This window comes from Polypterus senegalus, chromosome 8 (genome assembly GCF_016835505.1).
Source record: "Polypterus senegalus isolate Bchr_013 chromosome 8, ASM1683550v1, whole genome shotgun sequence".
Lineage (NCBI taxonomy): Eukaryota > Metazoa > Chordata > Cladistia > Polypteriformes > Polypteridae > Polypterus > Polypterus senegalus.
The window spans coordinates 186,756,253-186,773,330 of NC_053161.1; the positions used below are offsets into that span (position 1 = coordinate 186,756,253).

Consider the following 17,078-nt stretch of genomic DNA (forward strand, 5'->3'; position numbering starts at 1 on the left):
GTCCGCCCACTAACCTGCTCAGGACTAAGTGGGTTAGATAGTGACATAACTTGACAAAACTTTCTAAAATCCTATTTTCACTTTGTGATTTTGGAGTGTTGCTTGATGAAGGAAAAATTAATTGAAATGATATTAGAACAAGGCTGAAACAGAATAAAATATGAAAAAAGGAAAAATCTGAATACCTTTTGAAGGCACTACATATATTTGCAAATGTCCTTTCAAGGTATAAATTGAGATTAACTCAAACCAAACAGTGGTGGAAAGACAATAAGCAAACCTTTTCTTTATCGTGAACTAGGTCATTTTTTCCTGTCTGATTCTTATAAAACAACAGCTAATGATGCATATGTCACCGCCATCTTTTCAGCATCCCACCAAAAACAGAGAGATATTTGCATTCAAGGATATCATCCAATCTGTATGACTTAGAGGTCAAGCCAAGTCTGATAATTCTTTTTAGAACTGTTTTCAGTTCTGACATATTTATAAACCAGGTGTGACATACGTTACCTGGGACAAGCTGATCACTGCGACAGTCATAAAGCATCCCCAACTGGAATGGCCGTCCAAGAACAGCAGTTGTAATGGAGATGGGTTGCTCTGCCATTTTCTCACTGTAAACAGTAGAGATCCTAATAAGCTCAAAGGTGTGAGAGAATAATTTGGAAGTAACAGTAGTTAAGTATTTTGTTTTGCAGTACACAGTGAAATATATAAGCATTTGTCTTAGAAATGTCACAAAGAGACTGTTAAATGGTCAAAAGCAGAATGTTCCATGGAACTTGTTCAAGAAACTAGCTGATGTAACTTTCTTTCATGCACCCTGTAAGACTTGCTAGTTGGCACATATACAGTTTTCCTAACAGAATAACAGCTGAAATCAACAGCTATTGAAGAACAAGAATATAATGGAGAAAGACTTTTATTTTAAGCTGGTTTTGCTCTATGCTGTAGGATCTCTTTTTTTAAACCAATCAGAGTATGATATGTAAGCATTAAATCAGCACTGTTATACAAATTCAGTTGTTTATAAAATAGGCCTCTGCCCTTACTTCTCTGACTATTCTGTAACAGACTGCTGTAATGAATGCTCCCTGTTCAGTATTTACTGAAGAATAAATGACACAATGGACAAGCTTTTCTCATGTCCAATTATTCAATCAAAAAGATTTTATCAGGTTTGTTCTATTGGAAGATACATTGCTTTCTTAAGATGTTGATTTCTACCACAAAGCCTACTTTCAGAGTCTACTTTATTCTCATCACAAAGTGACACAATGAAACACTCAATGAAATAAGGCAAAGCTACATCTTCAAACAACTTCATGTTGTTAATGCATCAGTCCAATAGCCATTCAGGCAGAAGATCTTATTATTCTTTACTATTGGGAGTATATAGTTTTAAAACATGGAGGGACCACAGGTTGAGGCAGGCACTCATTAAAGATTGCAGAAGATTCCACGCAGTAACATAACACAGCCATCCCTCAGTCGAGGTGGCAGTCAGGCTCCATGTAAAATCCATGAATATCAGTCAACTCTCCCCAAAATCACCTGCCTGTACATATTAAGGACTCTCTATAAAATCAAACCATCACATCCTATGTGATTTTAACTCGGGCACAGTGCCTAGCATTGCCCTACACCACTATAAGAATACTTTTTAAAAGTCTTAATGAAACATTAAAGGTCTACTTATTAAAAGTCTTCTGAACATTTAAAAAAATTGCTATACAAATCAAATATCAGACCTGTTATCTAGACTATTGTGTAGTGATTAGCGCTATAGGTATGTATCAATTCTCCAATCCCCAGCTGGCTCAGTGTGTATGGTGCTCTCACGTTCTTATTGTATCTGTGTGGGTTTTGATAGATTTGTTTTAAGGTGTGTCAAATGGTATCTGATCATGCACTCGGGCACTGCCTTAAATTTTGGTGCCCCAGAAGAAAAACTTTCTCAACTTTCTTTTTAGTTCTTATTAATGCAGATAACTGTGGACTAATTTATGCCCTGTCTATGGTATAAGGAAGCAAAGGAATATTCTCTCTTTGTCAAATCCAGAAGTGACACTTTCTCTTTCTATTTGCAGGCTCAACTCTTAGCACATTTAAACTGCACTAAACTAACGGGTCTCACAACTCTGAGATTAGCAATGTGTTGGTCAGGCTGGGCCTGTGCGTAATTCATGAACTATTTATGTGTATTACTTAAGAATTATCTTGTGTTTTGCGGATTTCACTATTGTAGTCCATTATAATAGATAGGAGATTTAGATATGTTAACTAAATAAGAGTTAAAATAATGTACCATTTGTGATTGTACAAGACTATGCTGAGTACAAAGACTAACAGGTTTATACAGAATCATACTAAGTAGCGAGACCATGCAGAAACCAGGCAAAAATAAAAAGTGCATGTAATTTTTACATTTTTGGGAGTGCTGTGTTCCACTTTTATCTTGAGGTATTATAGCTCACTTTTACTTTTCTGCCATATTGCTGTAGTCCACTTTTACTTAGGGCCTTATTATGTTTCCCTTTCTGTTTCATCCGTGTTCCGTTTACTGATGAGAAAAATAAAAGAAAACATGTTTACATAGACAGTAAAATGTTCAAAGACAGCAGCAGTGATTTTTGAATTATTTTTATATTTGTCTGATTTGTAATTGCAATCAATCCTACAAAAATATGGGTGAAAGAATAACATTTTAAATAAAGAGTAAAAAGCAACAAATAAAACATAATTTAAGAATTAAAAGAGATTGGAAAATGTTTAACCATAAAAACACTTGTGAAACCAGTAGGTAAGGATGCTGAACTGAAATGAAGGGGATCAGTAAAATAAGCAGTGAAAGAAAATAATAGTTCCTGTATAAGATCTTGTTTATAGTCAGTGAAGTGTCCAAGACAAGAGTGGATATTGGCTAAAGGTAAATCAGGAAGTATGGCAACCTGGAATATACTATAAAACCAATATACTGGGGAAAATGGACTAATTTGGTGCTTAAAACAAACAGAAGAATCTTAAACACAGTGAGAACATAAAAGCAATAAGACTGAGAAAATATCTAAGAACATAACATTTAAAATGCTGCTTGATTGTTTTATAAGGTAGAATATTTGAGGAAAAATTACACAAGTGATTTAATGGGTTTAAAGAAAAATGAACCAGTCTGAGAATATTATATGTTTAAGAAGCAAAGTGTAATATACAAGTATTAAAATGTTGTCAGTACTATTTAAATTCTTAAAGCAATTGCTAAACATTTGTTGTACAGACAAAATTAGATATCTTTGTTTTAAATTAACAGAATGGAATATGTATAATTTTTCTATATTAACTTATCTATACTAATAAAAGGCAAAGCTCTCACTCACTGACTCACTCACTCATCACTGATTCTCCAACTTCCCGTGTAGGTAGAAGGCTGAAATTTGGCAGGCTCATTCCTTACAGCTTACTTACAAAAGTTGGGCAGGTTTCATTTCGAAATTCTACGCGTAATGGTCATAACTGGAACCTATTTTCGTCCATATACTGTAACAGACTGCAGCTCGATGGCCGTGGGAGGCGGAGTTGCGTCTCGCATCATCACGCATCCCACATAATCATGTGAACTGACTGTGAATGCAGTACGTAGAGAACAAGGAAGAGCTCCAAAGAGCGCTGAAGAAAAAACGCATTACACAATTGAGAAGGCAGCAAAAAATATCAAGCGAGTGACGCATTCAAGTATATTCATAAGTGCAGCTACTGCGGAAACAAAGCATGGTGTAAACCGTGAGTTTAAATTAAGTTTATAGACATGCTCCCGCGCCGTTTGTCATGCCTAAGACGAATACGATATTCGTGAGTTTCATTCGTAACTCATCACACCTGAGTTCAATTTCCTGATTACTGCCACACCTGTTTCAATCAAGAAATCACTTAAATAGGAGCTGCCTGACACAGAGAAGTAGACCAAAAGCACCTCAAAAGCTAGACATCATGCCAAGATCCAAAGAAATTCAGGAACAAATGAGAACAGAAGTAATTGAGATCTATCAGTCTGGTAAAGGTTATAAAGCCATTTCTAAAGCTTTGGGACTCCAGCGAACCACAGTGAGAGCCATTATCCACAAATGGCAAAAACATGGAACAGTGGTGAACCTTCCCAGGAGTGGCCGGCCGACCAAAATTACCCCAAGAGCTCAGAGACGACTCATCCGAGAGGTCACAAAAGACCCCAGGACAACATCTAAAGAACTGCAGGCCTCACTTGCCTCAATTAAGGTCAGTGTTCACGACTCCACCATAAGAAAGAGACTGGGCAAAAACGGCCTGCATGGCAGATTTCCAAGACGCAAACCACTGTTAAGCAAAAGAACATTAGGGCTCGTCTCAATTTTGCTAAGAAACATCTCAGTGATTGCCAAGACTTTGGGAAAATACCTTGTGGACTGATGAGACAAAAGTTGAACTTTTTGGAAGGCAAATGTCCGTTACATCTGGCGTAAAAGGAACACAGCATTTCAGAAAAGAACATCATACCAACAGTAAAATATGGTGGTGGTAGTGTGATGGTCTGGGGTTGTTTTGCTGCTTCAGGACCTGGAAGGCTTGCTGTGATAGATGGAATTCTACTGTCTACCAAAAAATCCTGAAGGAGAATGTCCGGCCATCTGTTCGTAAACTCAAGCTGAAGCGATCTTGGGTGCTGCAACAGGACAATGACCCAAAACACACCAGCAAATCCACCTCTGAATGGCTGAAGAAAAACAAAATGAAGACTTTGGAGTGGCCTAGTCAAAGTCCTGACCTGAATCCAACTGAGATGCTATGGCATGACCTTAAAAAGGCGGTTCATGCTAGAAAACCCTCAAATAAAGCTGAATTACAACAATTCTGCAAAGATGAGTGGGCCAAAATTCCTCCAGAGCGCTGTAAAAGACTCATTGCAAGTTATCGCAAACACTTGATTGCAGTTATTGCTGCTAAGGGTGGCACAACCAGTTATTAGGTTCAGGGGCAATTACTTTTTCACACAGGGCCATGTAGGTTTGGATTTTTTTCTCCTTAAATAATAAAACCATCATTTAAAAACTGCATTTTGTGTTTACTTGTGTTATATTTGACTAATGGTTAAATGTGTTTGATGATCAGAAACATTTTGTGTGACAAACATGCAAAAGAATAAGAAATCAGGAAGGGGGCAAATAGTTTTTCACACCACTGTATATATATATATATATATATATACATATACATTGTCAGCGATGCCAGAGGTAACGACCCGGCCGGGACGCCATAATGGACCGGATTTGGGTCTGCGCCCACCCTGGATCACGTGGGGGCCGCCTTCCTGGTTGCTTTGGGGGCCACGGGTTAGGGCATGGAAGCCCCACCCTGCAGGGGCCCGTGGTCACTGCCAGGAGGCGCCCCAATGCCTTGGGGACCTGTTACCTCAGCACTTCCGCCACACCAGGAAGTGCTGGGTTGAAGATTAAAAAAGACACCCGGTGAGCTGCCAGTAGAACAGCCAGCACTTCCGCCACGCTGGGGCGTAGCCAACAGAGGAGTGTCGGGAACCACCTGGAGCTCATCCGGGAGCATATAAAAGGGGCCGTCTCCCTTCATTCAGGGCTGGAGTCGGGTGGAAGCAGGACAAGGCAGAAGAGAGTGTGGAGGCGGCCCGAAAAAAGGCATTGTGAGGCCAGGACTGTGTGTGTTGAATGAAACTGCTGTAATTCCCAGGAAACCGCGAACAGCCAAGTTTGCATATATAGCGTGTAAAAGTGTAAAAATCGATCAAGAAATAACAGAGTTATAGTTGAAAACTGAAGACTTCATTGTCGTCTGTCAGATAACAGCTTTGAACAGCAACTTCAAATTGCAATGCGTCAGTCTGTTGCATCCGCATTATCTGTGCCAAGAAACTGGATGCATCAGTAACAGCTGAAATGGCGGTGTTTCGCAGCAACGGAAAGACCGGGTGTTGTTTAGAACAAGTGTATCTGTATCTGATGACTGTGCTGCCTGCTTCAGTGGAGGCAGACGTGCTTTCTCAGCAGCTGGCGTACTCTGCACGAAGTACTCTCTCGCCTGGACAAGTTATGCTTTCTATGCTCTTATTACTGCAACTAACTAGATCAGGTGTGCCCACAGTTTTTCGGCTTGTGAGTTACTTTTAAAATGACCAGGTCCAAATGATCTACCTACATTAAAAAGTATATATATATATATATATATATTATATATATTGTCACAAGAACGAGACATTGACAGATAAAGAGTTGGGGCAGCCACCCGTATATTGTGGTATCCTGGCTGTCGTTTTCTTTTCACAAAATACAGAGCACTGAAGTGCACACAACCGAGTCCAAAACAAGACTAAAGAAACAAAGGAAAAGGGGCAGGTTTTAAAGGGGGAGACAGGAAGTGAGGTCGTATGGATCTGGCACGTGGTCTTCCACCATTGGCTCGTAGCCGGAAGTGACATCAGAGGGACTGGAGCTGGTGTGGCCGACTTCCATTGGCTCAGTCCCGGAAGTGATGTCAGGTGATCCAGGTGAAATCCCCCGGGGATGGTCTACAGGCAAGGGAGAAAAAGAGTCAGTGCACTCTGCCACACCCCGGCATGCCTCCGAACTGCCTTCACTCAAGCCCTTTAGCTGCCTCCCATGCGCACGTGTGTGACAAGGCCCCCCCCTTAGCCCAGACCCGACGGGTCGGGCGACCCTAACCGAGAGGTCGTGAACCCGAGAAAGAGCATCAGCGTTGGCGTGGAGAGCGCCCCGACGATGAACGAGCGAAAACTTGTACGGCTGTAGGTCAAGAAACCACCGGGTGACCCGCGGATTCGACTCCTTGTGGAGGGCCATCCACTGTAGGGGTGCATGGTCCGTGACAAGGGTGAATTCCCGGCCCAACAGGTAGTACCTCAGCTGAGTAATCGCCCATTTAATCGCCAGAGCCTCCTCTCCACCGCAGCATACCTGGTCTCGGTCCAACAGTTTCCGGCTCAGGAACATGATGGGGTGCTCCACACCATCGACGCTTTGGCTCAGCACGGCGCCCAGGCCTGTGTCCGAAGCGTCCGTCTGGAGGATGAAAGGCAAAGAAAAGTTAGGTGCCATCAAAACAGGTGTGGACGTAAGGGCCTGCTTTAAGTCACTAAATGCAGCGCCTGTTTTTTCAGTCCATACCACAATGTTCGGGGCCCTCTTCTTTGTTAAATCCGTCAAGGGCGCCGCTCTCTCCGAAAACCGGGGTACAAACCGGCGGTAGTACCCGGCTAACCCGAGAAAGGCTTGGACTTGCCGCTTGGTTCGCGGACGGGGCCATTTCAGAATGGCATCAATTTTGGAGCACTGTGGCCTTACGGTACCCCGACCCACCAGGTAGCCTAAATATTTGGCTTCGCTTAATCCGAAGAAGCATTTCTTGGGATTAATCCGAGCCCGCCTTACCAAGTGTCCGTAATACCGCTTGGACATGCTGTAGGTGTTCCTTCCATGTGCTGGAATAGATGACCACGTCATCCAGGTAGGCAGCACTGTATGAGTTATGAGGCCGAAGCACTTTGTCCACCAGACGCTGAAAGGTTGCTGGAGCCCCGTGTAACCCAAATGGAAGGACACGATACTGCCAGTGTCCGCTAGGGGTACTAAACGCGGTTTTTCCTTGTGAGTCCGTTAAAGGAACCTGCCAGTACCCTTTCGTCATGTCAAGTGTGGTCAGGTATTGAGCCTGTCCAAGCCTCTCGAGGAGGTCGATCCACGCTAACCGTGAGGGGCCCTGCCAGTGGGCAAGCAATTTAGAGTGGGAGGTAGGCACTAGGACCATGACCCGATCTCCCGGGCGGAACTCCCGAAGAGACGTGCCGCGGTTGTAGTACCGGGCCTGCGCTGCTTGAGCCTCCTCCATGTGACTTTTAAGGACAGGCCGAATTTTTCCAAATCTATCGCGTAACTGCGCGATATATTCCAGTATGTTTGTGGAGGGAAGAGCCTCTTCTTCCCAGCCTTCTTCAAAATATCTAATATGCCCGAGGTTGTCGCCCGTATAGTAGTTCAAAGGGGAGAACCCGTGGAGGCTTGTGGGACTTCCGATAGGCAAAAGGACGAGGGGGAGGAGCTGATCCCAGTTCCTTCCATCCTCGCTGACCACCTTACGCAGCATTTGCTTGAGAGTTTGATTAAACCTCTCTACTAATCCGTCGGTTTGAGGATGATACACCGAGGTCTTTAAATGCTTTATTTTCAGTAATCTGGCAGTCTCCTTGAACGTTTCCGAGGTGAAGGGGGTCCCCTGGTCTGTCAAGACTTCTTTGGGGATCCCCACGCGCGCGAATACCCCTAGTAATTCCCGTGCGATGGCTTTAGAGGTAGCTGAGCGCAGCGGAACAGCTTCGGGTATCGTGTAGCGTAATCCACGAGGACTAAAATGTACTTGTGTCCTCGGGCTGAGGGCTCAGGGGTCCCACCAGGTCGACCCGATTCTGTGGAAGGAGCGTCAATCAGTGGAATAGGAATGAGAGGAGCACGGTCCCTCCTAGGAATTTGTCGCAGTTGACACTCCGGGCAGGAAGCGCAAAAGCGACGAACCTCCTCATTAATTCCTGGCCAGTAGAAACGGAGCTTGATCCGCTCCAGAGTTTTTTCGGTGCCCAGGTGGCCACCTAGGAGGTGGGCGTGTGCTAGCTCACAGACCTGCCGCCGGAAGGTACGCGGCACTAGCAGCAGCCTCGTCTCCTGCCCGTCATGCATTGCTACACGGTAAAGGAGGTCATTATCTAGCACAAAGTAGGGGCCCTGTGGCATCGACTGATTAGTGCGCTGGCCATTGACAAGGACCACTGCATTTTTTACAAACTTCAGGGAGTCATCATTCCATTGCTCCCTTCTAAAAGAAGCCGGCGTTTCTTTAAATTGGAACCGCAACACGGAGAGAGGGTCAGCGTCGACCTCAATGGGGTGGTTTCCTCCCGCTCCGCCGCGTTGGTGGATGGCGTGTTAGCCCGCGGCGGCCGGGAGTTGCCACGTCAGTCAGGGCGACTGCTTCTCTCTCTGCCGGCTGATTACACGGCGTGGAGGCAGCTTGAGACGGGTTATCTCCGTCCATAACGAGGCCCAAATTAACCCGGGAGTGGTATGTGTCTCACGCTTTTGATTTTAGACCAGTCCGCCCTAGTATCACCGGGTGTGGAGGATCAGGTAGGACGGCTACGGTGAGCTTACGAACTGACCCTCCGTAACTGATGACACAAGCGGCGGACCTGTACCAGCGGATGTCTCCGTGGACACAGGTTATACCGGTCTTAAAATTTAGCCACTGTTGCGGTTGCACAAAGCGGCGGGCAACAATTGAAATGTTGCTGCCGGGGTCGAACAAACCTGTGGTCTTGTGTCCGTTGGCGATCACCACGCCAGTATGTGGGACCGCCAACGGATTAGCCAGAGCACACGAACCCCTCCTCACCCTCCACCTGCATTCCTCCTTGCCTCCAAGCGGTTTTGCGCGCGCCCGCGGACGCCATCTGAGCTCCGGATTGTACAGGGTGGGGCTAGGTCTTGGAACATACCCGGCTGAGTTTGACATGAGGACGGTTCTGCTCCCCTAGAGTGTGAGGCCGCCCTCTGCGTCTCCATAAGCTCTATGAGCTCAGCCATGTTCTTGAACCGCTCGCCCCAAACCGGCTGGGTGAAGCCACGGGGAAGCGCTTCCAGGAGCAGATAGCAAGCTACCTGCTCTATTATTTGGTAGGGTGTGTTTTCAAATGGCCGTAGCCAATGCCCTACCATTGCCCATAAGGACCAGGCTTGTTTGTTGGTTGGCCGCTCAGGGTCCAACCTCCATTGTTTTATTTTATTCACCTGCCAGTCTGGGGCACCCCTAGGTGGTAAATGGGGCTTTGGTTTCGCAGGGAGGCAGGCACTCTCCCCCAAGAGAGCATACTGAGTCCCTTTTGCCTCCCCCCTCCAGGGCAGCCCAATTCTGTGAGCCCCACCCGCACACTCCCTGGCCACTCCAGATGGGCTAGTTATGAGTGCCGGGAGCGGAGCCCGCACCGGGTCACGCCGAACCACGGGGCACCCTCCCCGCCTGAATACTCGGCCCGCATGCGCTCCCACCTGGGTATATTGCAGGTCCTGTCCCCTTCTCCTCCGGGACTTCTCCATCCTGCCGACTACGCCACTGTCACAAGAACGAGACATTGACAGATAAAGAGTTGGGGCAGCCACCCGTATATTGTGGTATCCTGGCTGCAAAAGTCGTTTTCTTTTCACAAAATACAGAGCACTGAAGTGCACACAACCGAGTCCAAAACAAGACTAAAGAAACAAAGGAAAAGGGGCAGGTTTTAAAGGGGGAGACAGGAAGTGAGGTCGTATGGATCCGGCACGTGGTCTTCCACCATTGGCTCAGTAGCCGGAAGTGACATCAGAGGGACTGGAGCTGGTGTGGCCGACTTCCATTGGCTCAGTCCCGGAAGTGATGTCAGGTGATCCAGGTGAAATCCCGGGGATGGTCTACAGGCAAGGGAGAAAAAGAGTCAGTGCACTCTGCCACACCCCGGCATGCCTCCGAACTGCCTTCACTCAAGCCCTTTAGCTGCCTCCCATGCGCACGTGTGTGACATATATATATATATATATATATATATATATATATATATATATATATATATATATATATACTGATAAAAGGCAAAGCCCTCACTGACTGACTGACTGACTGACTGACTGACTCACTCACTCACTCACTCCCTCACTCATTGACTCCTCATTAATTCTCCAACTTCCCGTGTAGGTAGAAGGCTGAAATTTCTCAGGCTCATTCCTTACAGCTTACTTACAAAAGTCAAGCAGGTTTCATTTCGAAACTCTACGCGTAATGGTCATAACGGTCGACAACATTCGCCATGTTGAACTTTCTTATTTATGGCCCCATCTTCACAAAATTTGGTAGGTGGCTTCCCTGCACTAAACGAAACCGATGTACGTACTTATTTCGGTGGTATGATGCCACTTTCGGCTGACATATTAAACTTTCCAACGGTCTTTGTTACTTATGAGCCCATCTTCAAGAAATTTGGTACACGGGTTCCCAACGCTAACTGAATCCTACTTACGTACATATATACGTCCATAGCCTGCAGCTCGGTCACCGTGTGAGGCGGTGTTGGGTCCCCCATCCCAACGCCTCCCACGTTGTTAGCTGCCTGCCTGCCTATATAAGGCCGTCCGTCGCTCCGGTCTCTACATTCTCTTCCTTTCTTCACCACGGGATTCACATCTCCCTGCTGATAACTGCAGCCTTTTTATTTAATCCACGGCTTCTCCTCTGTTTTATTGTTCATTTATTACGATTATAGTTATTGTGTAGGTATTTTAGACTTACTTTACATTGTTCAAGTACCCATTTCCTTTATCGTTCCAACCATACTCCCATTAACATGTCTATCGAGGTGATCACCATCGATCAAAGAACTGTCCATTACTGAGTGGTTTCCATGCCCGGAGATGGCACCTGCCTTTTCCATTCTCTTTGTTACATATTGCACGGCCATATCAGGCTCACTCTTAATATCCGGAGGAACATTGTGTCTTATGTATTGAATGACTGGGACAGGTTCAAGGTGTGGACTGATGACGGTACAGGAGATAATTAGACTACACAGGAGCACTACAAGAGTGAAATGCTTAAGCCCTTCACCTATGGTTCTGCATGTGAGTTGATGGCTGCCGCTGAATTATTCGGTTGTCGCTTTCAAGTGTACCGAAATGGCCAAATATTTTACACCTTTCGACAACCGCCAATGCCTCTTAAACATCTTAGATTGACAGGTGACGATTTGAGTAGTGGACACTTTGATGTTTATGAATGTTTAAACTCTCAAAAGCTGGATGTGAAGTTATCGATGAAACTGGTTGTATACTTACAGCGCTTGACAGATGCCGAATGTCACTTCAACACAACAAGTCCTGCAAATACTGTCGTAATTGAAACAAACCATGAAACTCAAACCGATTATGACAGCAGCAATCCAAGCTGTGAGATTTGAGACAAGATTACTGTTCAAATGGCCAACTGTACGTTACATGCTCAAGAGTAAGCTCAGCGCACAGCTTGGTCATATTACAACCGGAGGGCCGAACTAACAACATGGTTTACAAAGAGATCCTTAACAAATAATTATTGGTATATTTTCCCTCAGTTTAAAAAGGTAAAATGTTCATCTTAATAAAAATTTTAAGGCAGTACTTCGCCGCTGTGAAGCGCGGGTATTTTGCTAGTGTATATATATATATATATATATATACATATATATATATATATATATATACATATATATATATATATATATACATATATATATATATATATATATATATATATATATATATATATATATATATATATTGTGAAACCTGGCCCGGACACAGACAGACGGACAGCATGTTTGCACCCAACACACTTTTATTTACACTATTTACAAGTTCGCTCACATTGCACCCCAGTGCCTTCTTGCACCGATTCCCCCAAAGTCCAGGGCCCACAGTCTCTTGTGCCTTCCTGGCCGCCTCCCGTCCTCTCTCTCCAGTTCCGTCTACTTCCTCCCGACTTCCACCAATGGCTGGAGGGAGGCGCTATAATAATGCCCCGGATGAGCCCCAGGTGTTTCCGTCCTTATACGCCAAGCGTGGCGGAAGTATCGGCCGTCTTCCTGGCAGCTCTCCGGGTGCCACACAAAGTCTTCCCCGGCACTTCCTGGTGTGGCGGAAGTGCCGGGCTCCCGGATACTAGGCACCGGGCGCCGCCTGGCGGTGGCCACGGGTCCAGGGCTGGGCTTCAAAGCCCTGTACCCGAGGCCCCTTGCCTAACCAGGACGGACGCCCCCACTCTGTCTGGAGGAGGCACTCGCCCTCCTCCGGTCCTCCAAGGCGTCCCGGCCGGGCTCCCACCCGACCGGCAACCGCACGGGATAAACCGGCATCGGGGCGCCGCCTGGCGGAGACCACGGGCCCCTACAGGGAAGGGCTTCCATGCCCTCAACCCGTGGCCCCCAACAGAACCAGGACGGACGCCCCCTCGTGGTCTGGAGGAGGCACAAGCCCTCCTCACGTCCTCCTGGGCGTCCCGGCCGGGCTCCAGCCCCGGCCGGGGGCCACAATATATATATATATATAGCTGTATATATGCCTTGAGTATACTTTATACATAAAATATATGTTGGCATACCTTGCATAACTGAATAACCTTTATGGCACAATAACAATTCAATACATTTATGGTCACTACAGTACTTGGATTTAATAATCTTCATGTGGGAAAAGGCATAAATAAGCATAAATAAGTAGAGCCGAATAGTGCAGTCAAGGAGCTTTTGAATTCAGCCAAGTGAAAAGTGACGGCTGTCCGATTAACTGCGATTTTAGTTCCCTATCTTTTCTCTTTCTCAGATCACTTTTCGGAAGGAAGTCAGTTTCGTAGTTTTTATGAACAGTTCGAAAGTGCCTTTCCACATTTTCCTTCTTTGGAATAGCAATTGCAGATTGACAGATCAGACAAACGCACTTCGATTGTGACATTGTGTGAGAAAAAAAATCCTCTTCTAATTCCACATAAAGCCCATACCCTCCCCAAACATTTTTTTTTTAAATCCCTTCTTTAGTCGACATGACAGCATGAACAGCTGGCAGATAAGGTTAGTCTTTTATTGGTGTCAACATACTGCAGTAGTTTTATTAAAAATAAGTGTCGGTCGTTCTAAAACTGTTCACATATGAGATGCACTGTGTCATCCCAGGATGCCCGGTATTCCCAAATTCCCGGGTATGGATAAACCCGTCCGGGAATGGATTCCCTACCTGTGGCCTCTGCACGTTCTAACTGTGTTCCAGTCCAGATGTGTATGCTTTATAGTCTTAAATTGTGTGTGTGTGTGTGTGTGTGTGAGATAAAGAGAGAGAGAGAGAGAGAGAGATTGGGACCTGCAATGGACTGGTGTTCTGTCCAGCTTGGTTCCTGAATTATACTTAGTAGGCAGCTGGACGGAGGTGAACCTCTGGCAAAATATGACAAACCTCCAAAGCCATTAGGTTCTGTCATGAATGATCCTCTATATGTGACTGGTACATTTGTGTTAGTAGAGTGATGTATAAGCTACAGTGCTCTCCATAAAGATTGTAACAAAGACACATTTTTCTTTTATTTTCCCCATCTGCTTCAGAGTTTCAAACTACAAATCAAATAATTCAGACATGACTAAAGTGCACATTGCAGACTTTTCTAATTTAAGGGGATTTACATACATTTTTGCCACACAACACCTTTTCTACATAGCCCTCCTTTTCATGGCACCATAATGTTTGGACACAGGAATGGTAGGCCTATTAAAGCAGTTGTCATATTTCATCCTTTGTCGCATATCCCCTGCATGCAACAATTGCTTTAAGTCTGCTATTCATAGACTTTACCGGGTTCTGAGGGTCTTCTCTTGTGAATCTCTGCCAGGCCTCTTATGTAGCCATCTTCAGCTCCTACTTGTTTTGGGGGGCTTGTCACCTTCAGTTTTCTCTTCAGCATATGGAAGACTTCCTCAATTGGATTTAAGTCAGATGACTGGTTTGGCCATTCAAGAATTTTCCAATATTTAGCTCTGATAAACTCCTATGTCAACTCAGCAGTATGTTTGCATCATTATCTTGTTGGAGGATCAAGTGCAGACAGTGAGTTTGGAGGCATTAACTGGAACTTGAGCAGATCAGTTGTTTCTAAACACCTCAGAATTTATTGTGCCACTGCCATCACAAGTTCCATCATCACTGAACACTGAAGTGTTCCAGGACCTGTGACAGCGATACATGACCAAGCCATAACACCCCCATTGCCATGTGAAACAGATGAGGTAGCCTGCTTTCGATTTTGGGCAGTTCCTTTTCATTTTCAAACTTTTTTCTTGACATCACTCTGATACAGGTTCATCTTTGTCTCATCTGTCCACAACACCTTTAATAATAATCCATCCATCCATCCATCCATCCTCTTCCGCTTATCCGAGGTCGGGTCACAGGGGCAGCAGCTTAAGCAGAGAAGCCCAGACTTCCCACTTCTTCCAGCTCTTCCGGGAGAATCCCAAGGCGTTCCCAGGCCAGCCGGGAGACATAGTCCCTCCAGCGTGTCCTGGGTCTTCCCGGGCCTCCTCCCGGTTGGGCGTGCCGGAACACCTCACCAGGGAGGCGTCCAGGAGGCATCCTGATCAGATGCCGAGCCACCTCATCTGACTCCTCTCGATGCGGAGGAGTCGCGGCTCTACTCTGAGCCCCTCCCGGATGACTGAGCTTCTCACCCTATCTTTAAGGGAAAGCCCAGACACCCTACGGAGGAAACTCATTTCAGCCGCTTGTATTCGTGATCTCGTTCTTTCGGTCACTACCCATAGCTCATGACCATAGGTGAGGGTAGGAGCGTAGATCGACTGGTAAATTGAGAGCTTTGCCTTATGGCTCAGCTCCTTTTTCACCACGACAGACCGATGCAGAGCCGCATCACTGCGGATGCGCACCGATCCGCCTGTCGATCTCACGCTCCATTCTTCCCTCACTCGTGAACAAGACCCCGAGATACTTGAACTCCTCCACTTGGGGCAGGATCTCGCCCCAACCCTGAGAGGGCACTCCACCCTTTTCCGGCTGAGGACCATGCTCTCGGATTTGGAGGTGCTGATTCTCATCCCAGCCGCTTCACACTCAGCTGCGAACCGATCCAGAGAGAGCTGAAGATCACGGCCTGATGAAGCAAACAGGACAACATCATCTGCAAAAGCAGTGACCCAATCCTGAGTCCACCAAACCGGACCCCTTCAACACCCTGGCTGCGCCTAGAAATTCTGTCCATAAAAGTTATGAACAGAATGGTGACAAAGGGCAGCCCTGGCGAGTCCAACTCTCACTGGAAGCGGGCTCGACTTACTGCGGCAATGCGGACCAAGCTCTGACACGGTTGTACAGAGACCGAACAGCTCTTATCAGGGGTCCGGTACCCCATACTCCCGAGCACCCCCACAGGATTCCCGAGGGACACGGTCGAATGCCTTTTCCAAGTCCACAAAACACATGTAGACCGGTCGGGCAAACTCCCATGCACCCTCAGGACTCTGCTAAGGGTGAAGAGCTGGTCCACTGTTCAGCGACCAGGGCGAAAACCACACTGTTCCTCCTGAATCCGAGGTTGACTATCCGGCGGACCCTCCTCTCCAGAACCCCGAATAGACTTTTCCAGGGAGGCTGAGGAGTGTGATCCCTCTATAGTTGGAACACACCCTCCGGTCCCCCTTTTTAAAGAGGGGACCACCACCCCGGTCTGCCAATCCAGAGGCACTGTCCCGATGTCCATGCGATGTTGCAGAGGCGTGTCAACCAAGACAGTCCTACAACATCCAGAGCCTTAAGGAACTCGGTATCTCATCCACCCGGGGCCCTGCCACCAAGGAGTTTTTGACCACCTCGGTGACTTCAGTCCCAGAGATGGGAGAGCCCACCTCAGAGTCCCCAGGCTCTGCTTCCTCGTGGAAGGCATGTTAGTGGGATTGAGGAGGTCTTGAAGTACTCCTCCCACCGACCCTAGCGTCCAGTGAGGTCAGCAGCGCACCATCCCCACCTATACGGTGTTGACACTGCACTGCTTCCCCCTCCTGAGACGCCGGACGGTGGACCAGAATCTCCTCGAAGCCGTCCGAAAGTGTTCTCCATGGCCTCTCCAAACTCCTCCCATGCCCGAGTTTTGCCTCAGCAACAACGAAGCAGCGTTCGCTTGGCCTGCGGTACCTATCAGCTGCCTCCAGAGACCCACAGGACAAAAAGTCCTATAGGACTCCTTCTTCAGCTTGGCATCCCTCACGCGGTGTCCACCAGCGGGTTGGGGATTGCCGCCACGACAGGCACCGACCACCTTGCGGCCACAGCTCCGGTCAGCCGCCTCAACAATAGAGGCACGGAACATGGCCCATTGGACTCAATGTCCCCACCTCCCTCGGGGCGTGGTTGAAGTTCTGCGGAGGTGGGAGTTGAAGCTACTTCTGACAGGGGACT

At 46.6% G+C, this 17,078-nt stretch overlaps 1 protein-coding gene across 1 annotated transcript in view; it reads right to left on the minus strand.

The window, feature by feature from the left end:
- LOC120534767 (stonustoxin subunit alpha-like) overlaps positions 1 to 17,078 on the minus strand; it is a 72,463-nt gene that overhangs the window by 22,138 nt on the left and 33,247 nt on the right. Inside the window, exon 2 of the mRNA XM_039762346.1 lies at positions 514 to 617. Within this exon, the coding sequence (XP_039618280.1) occupies positions 514 to 617 (104 nt within the window). The remainder of the gene's footprint in view (positions 1 to 513; positions 618 to 17,078) is intronic.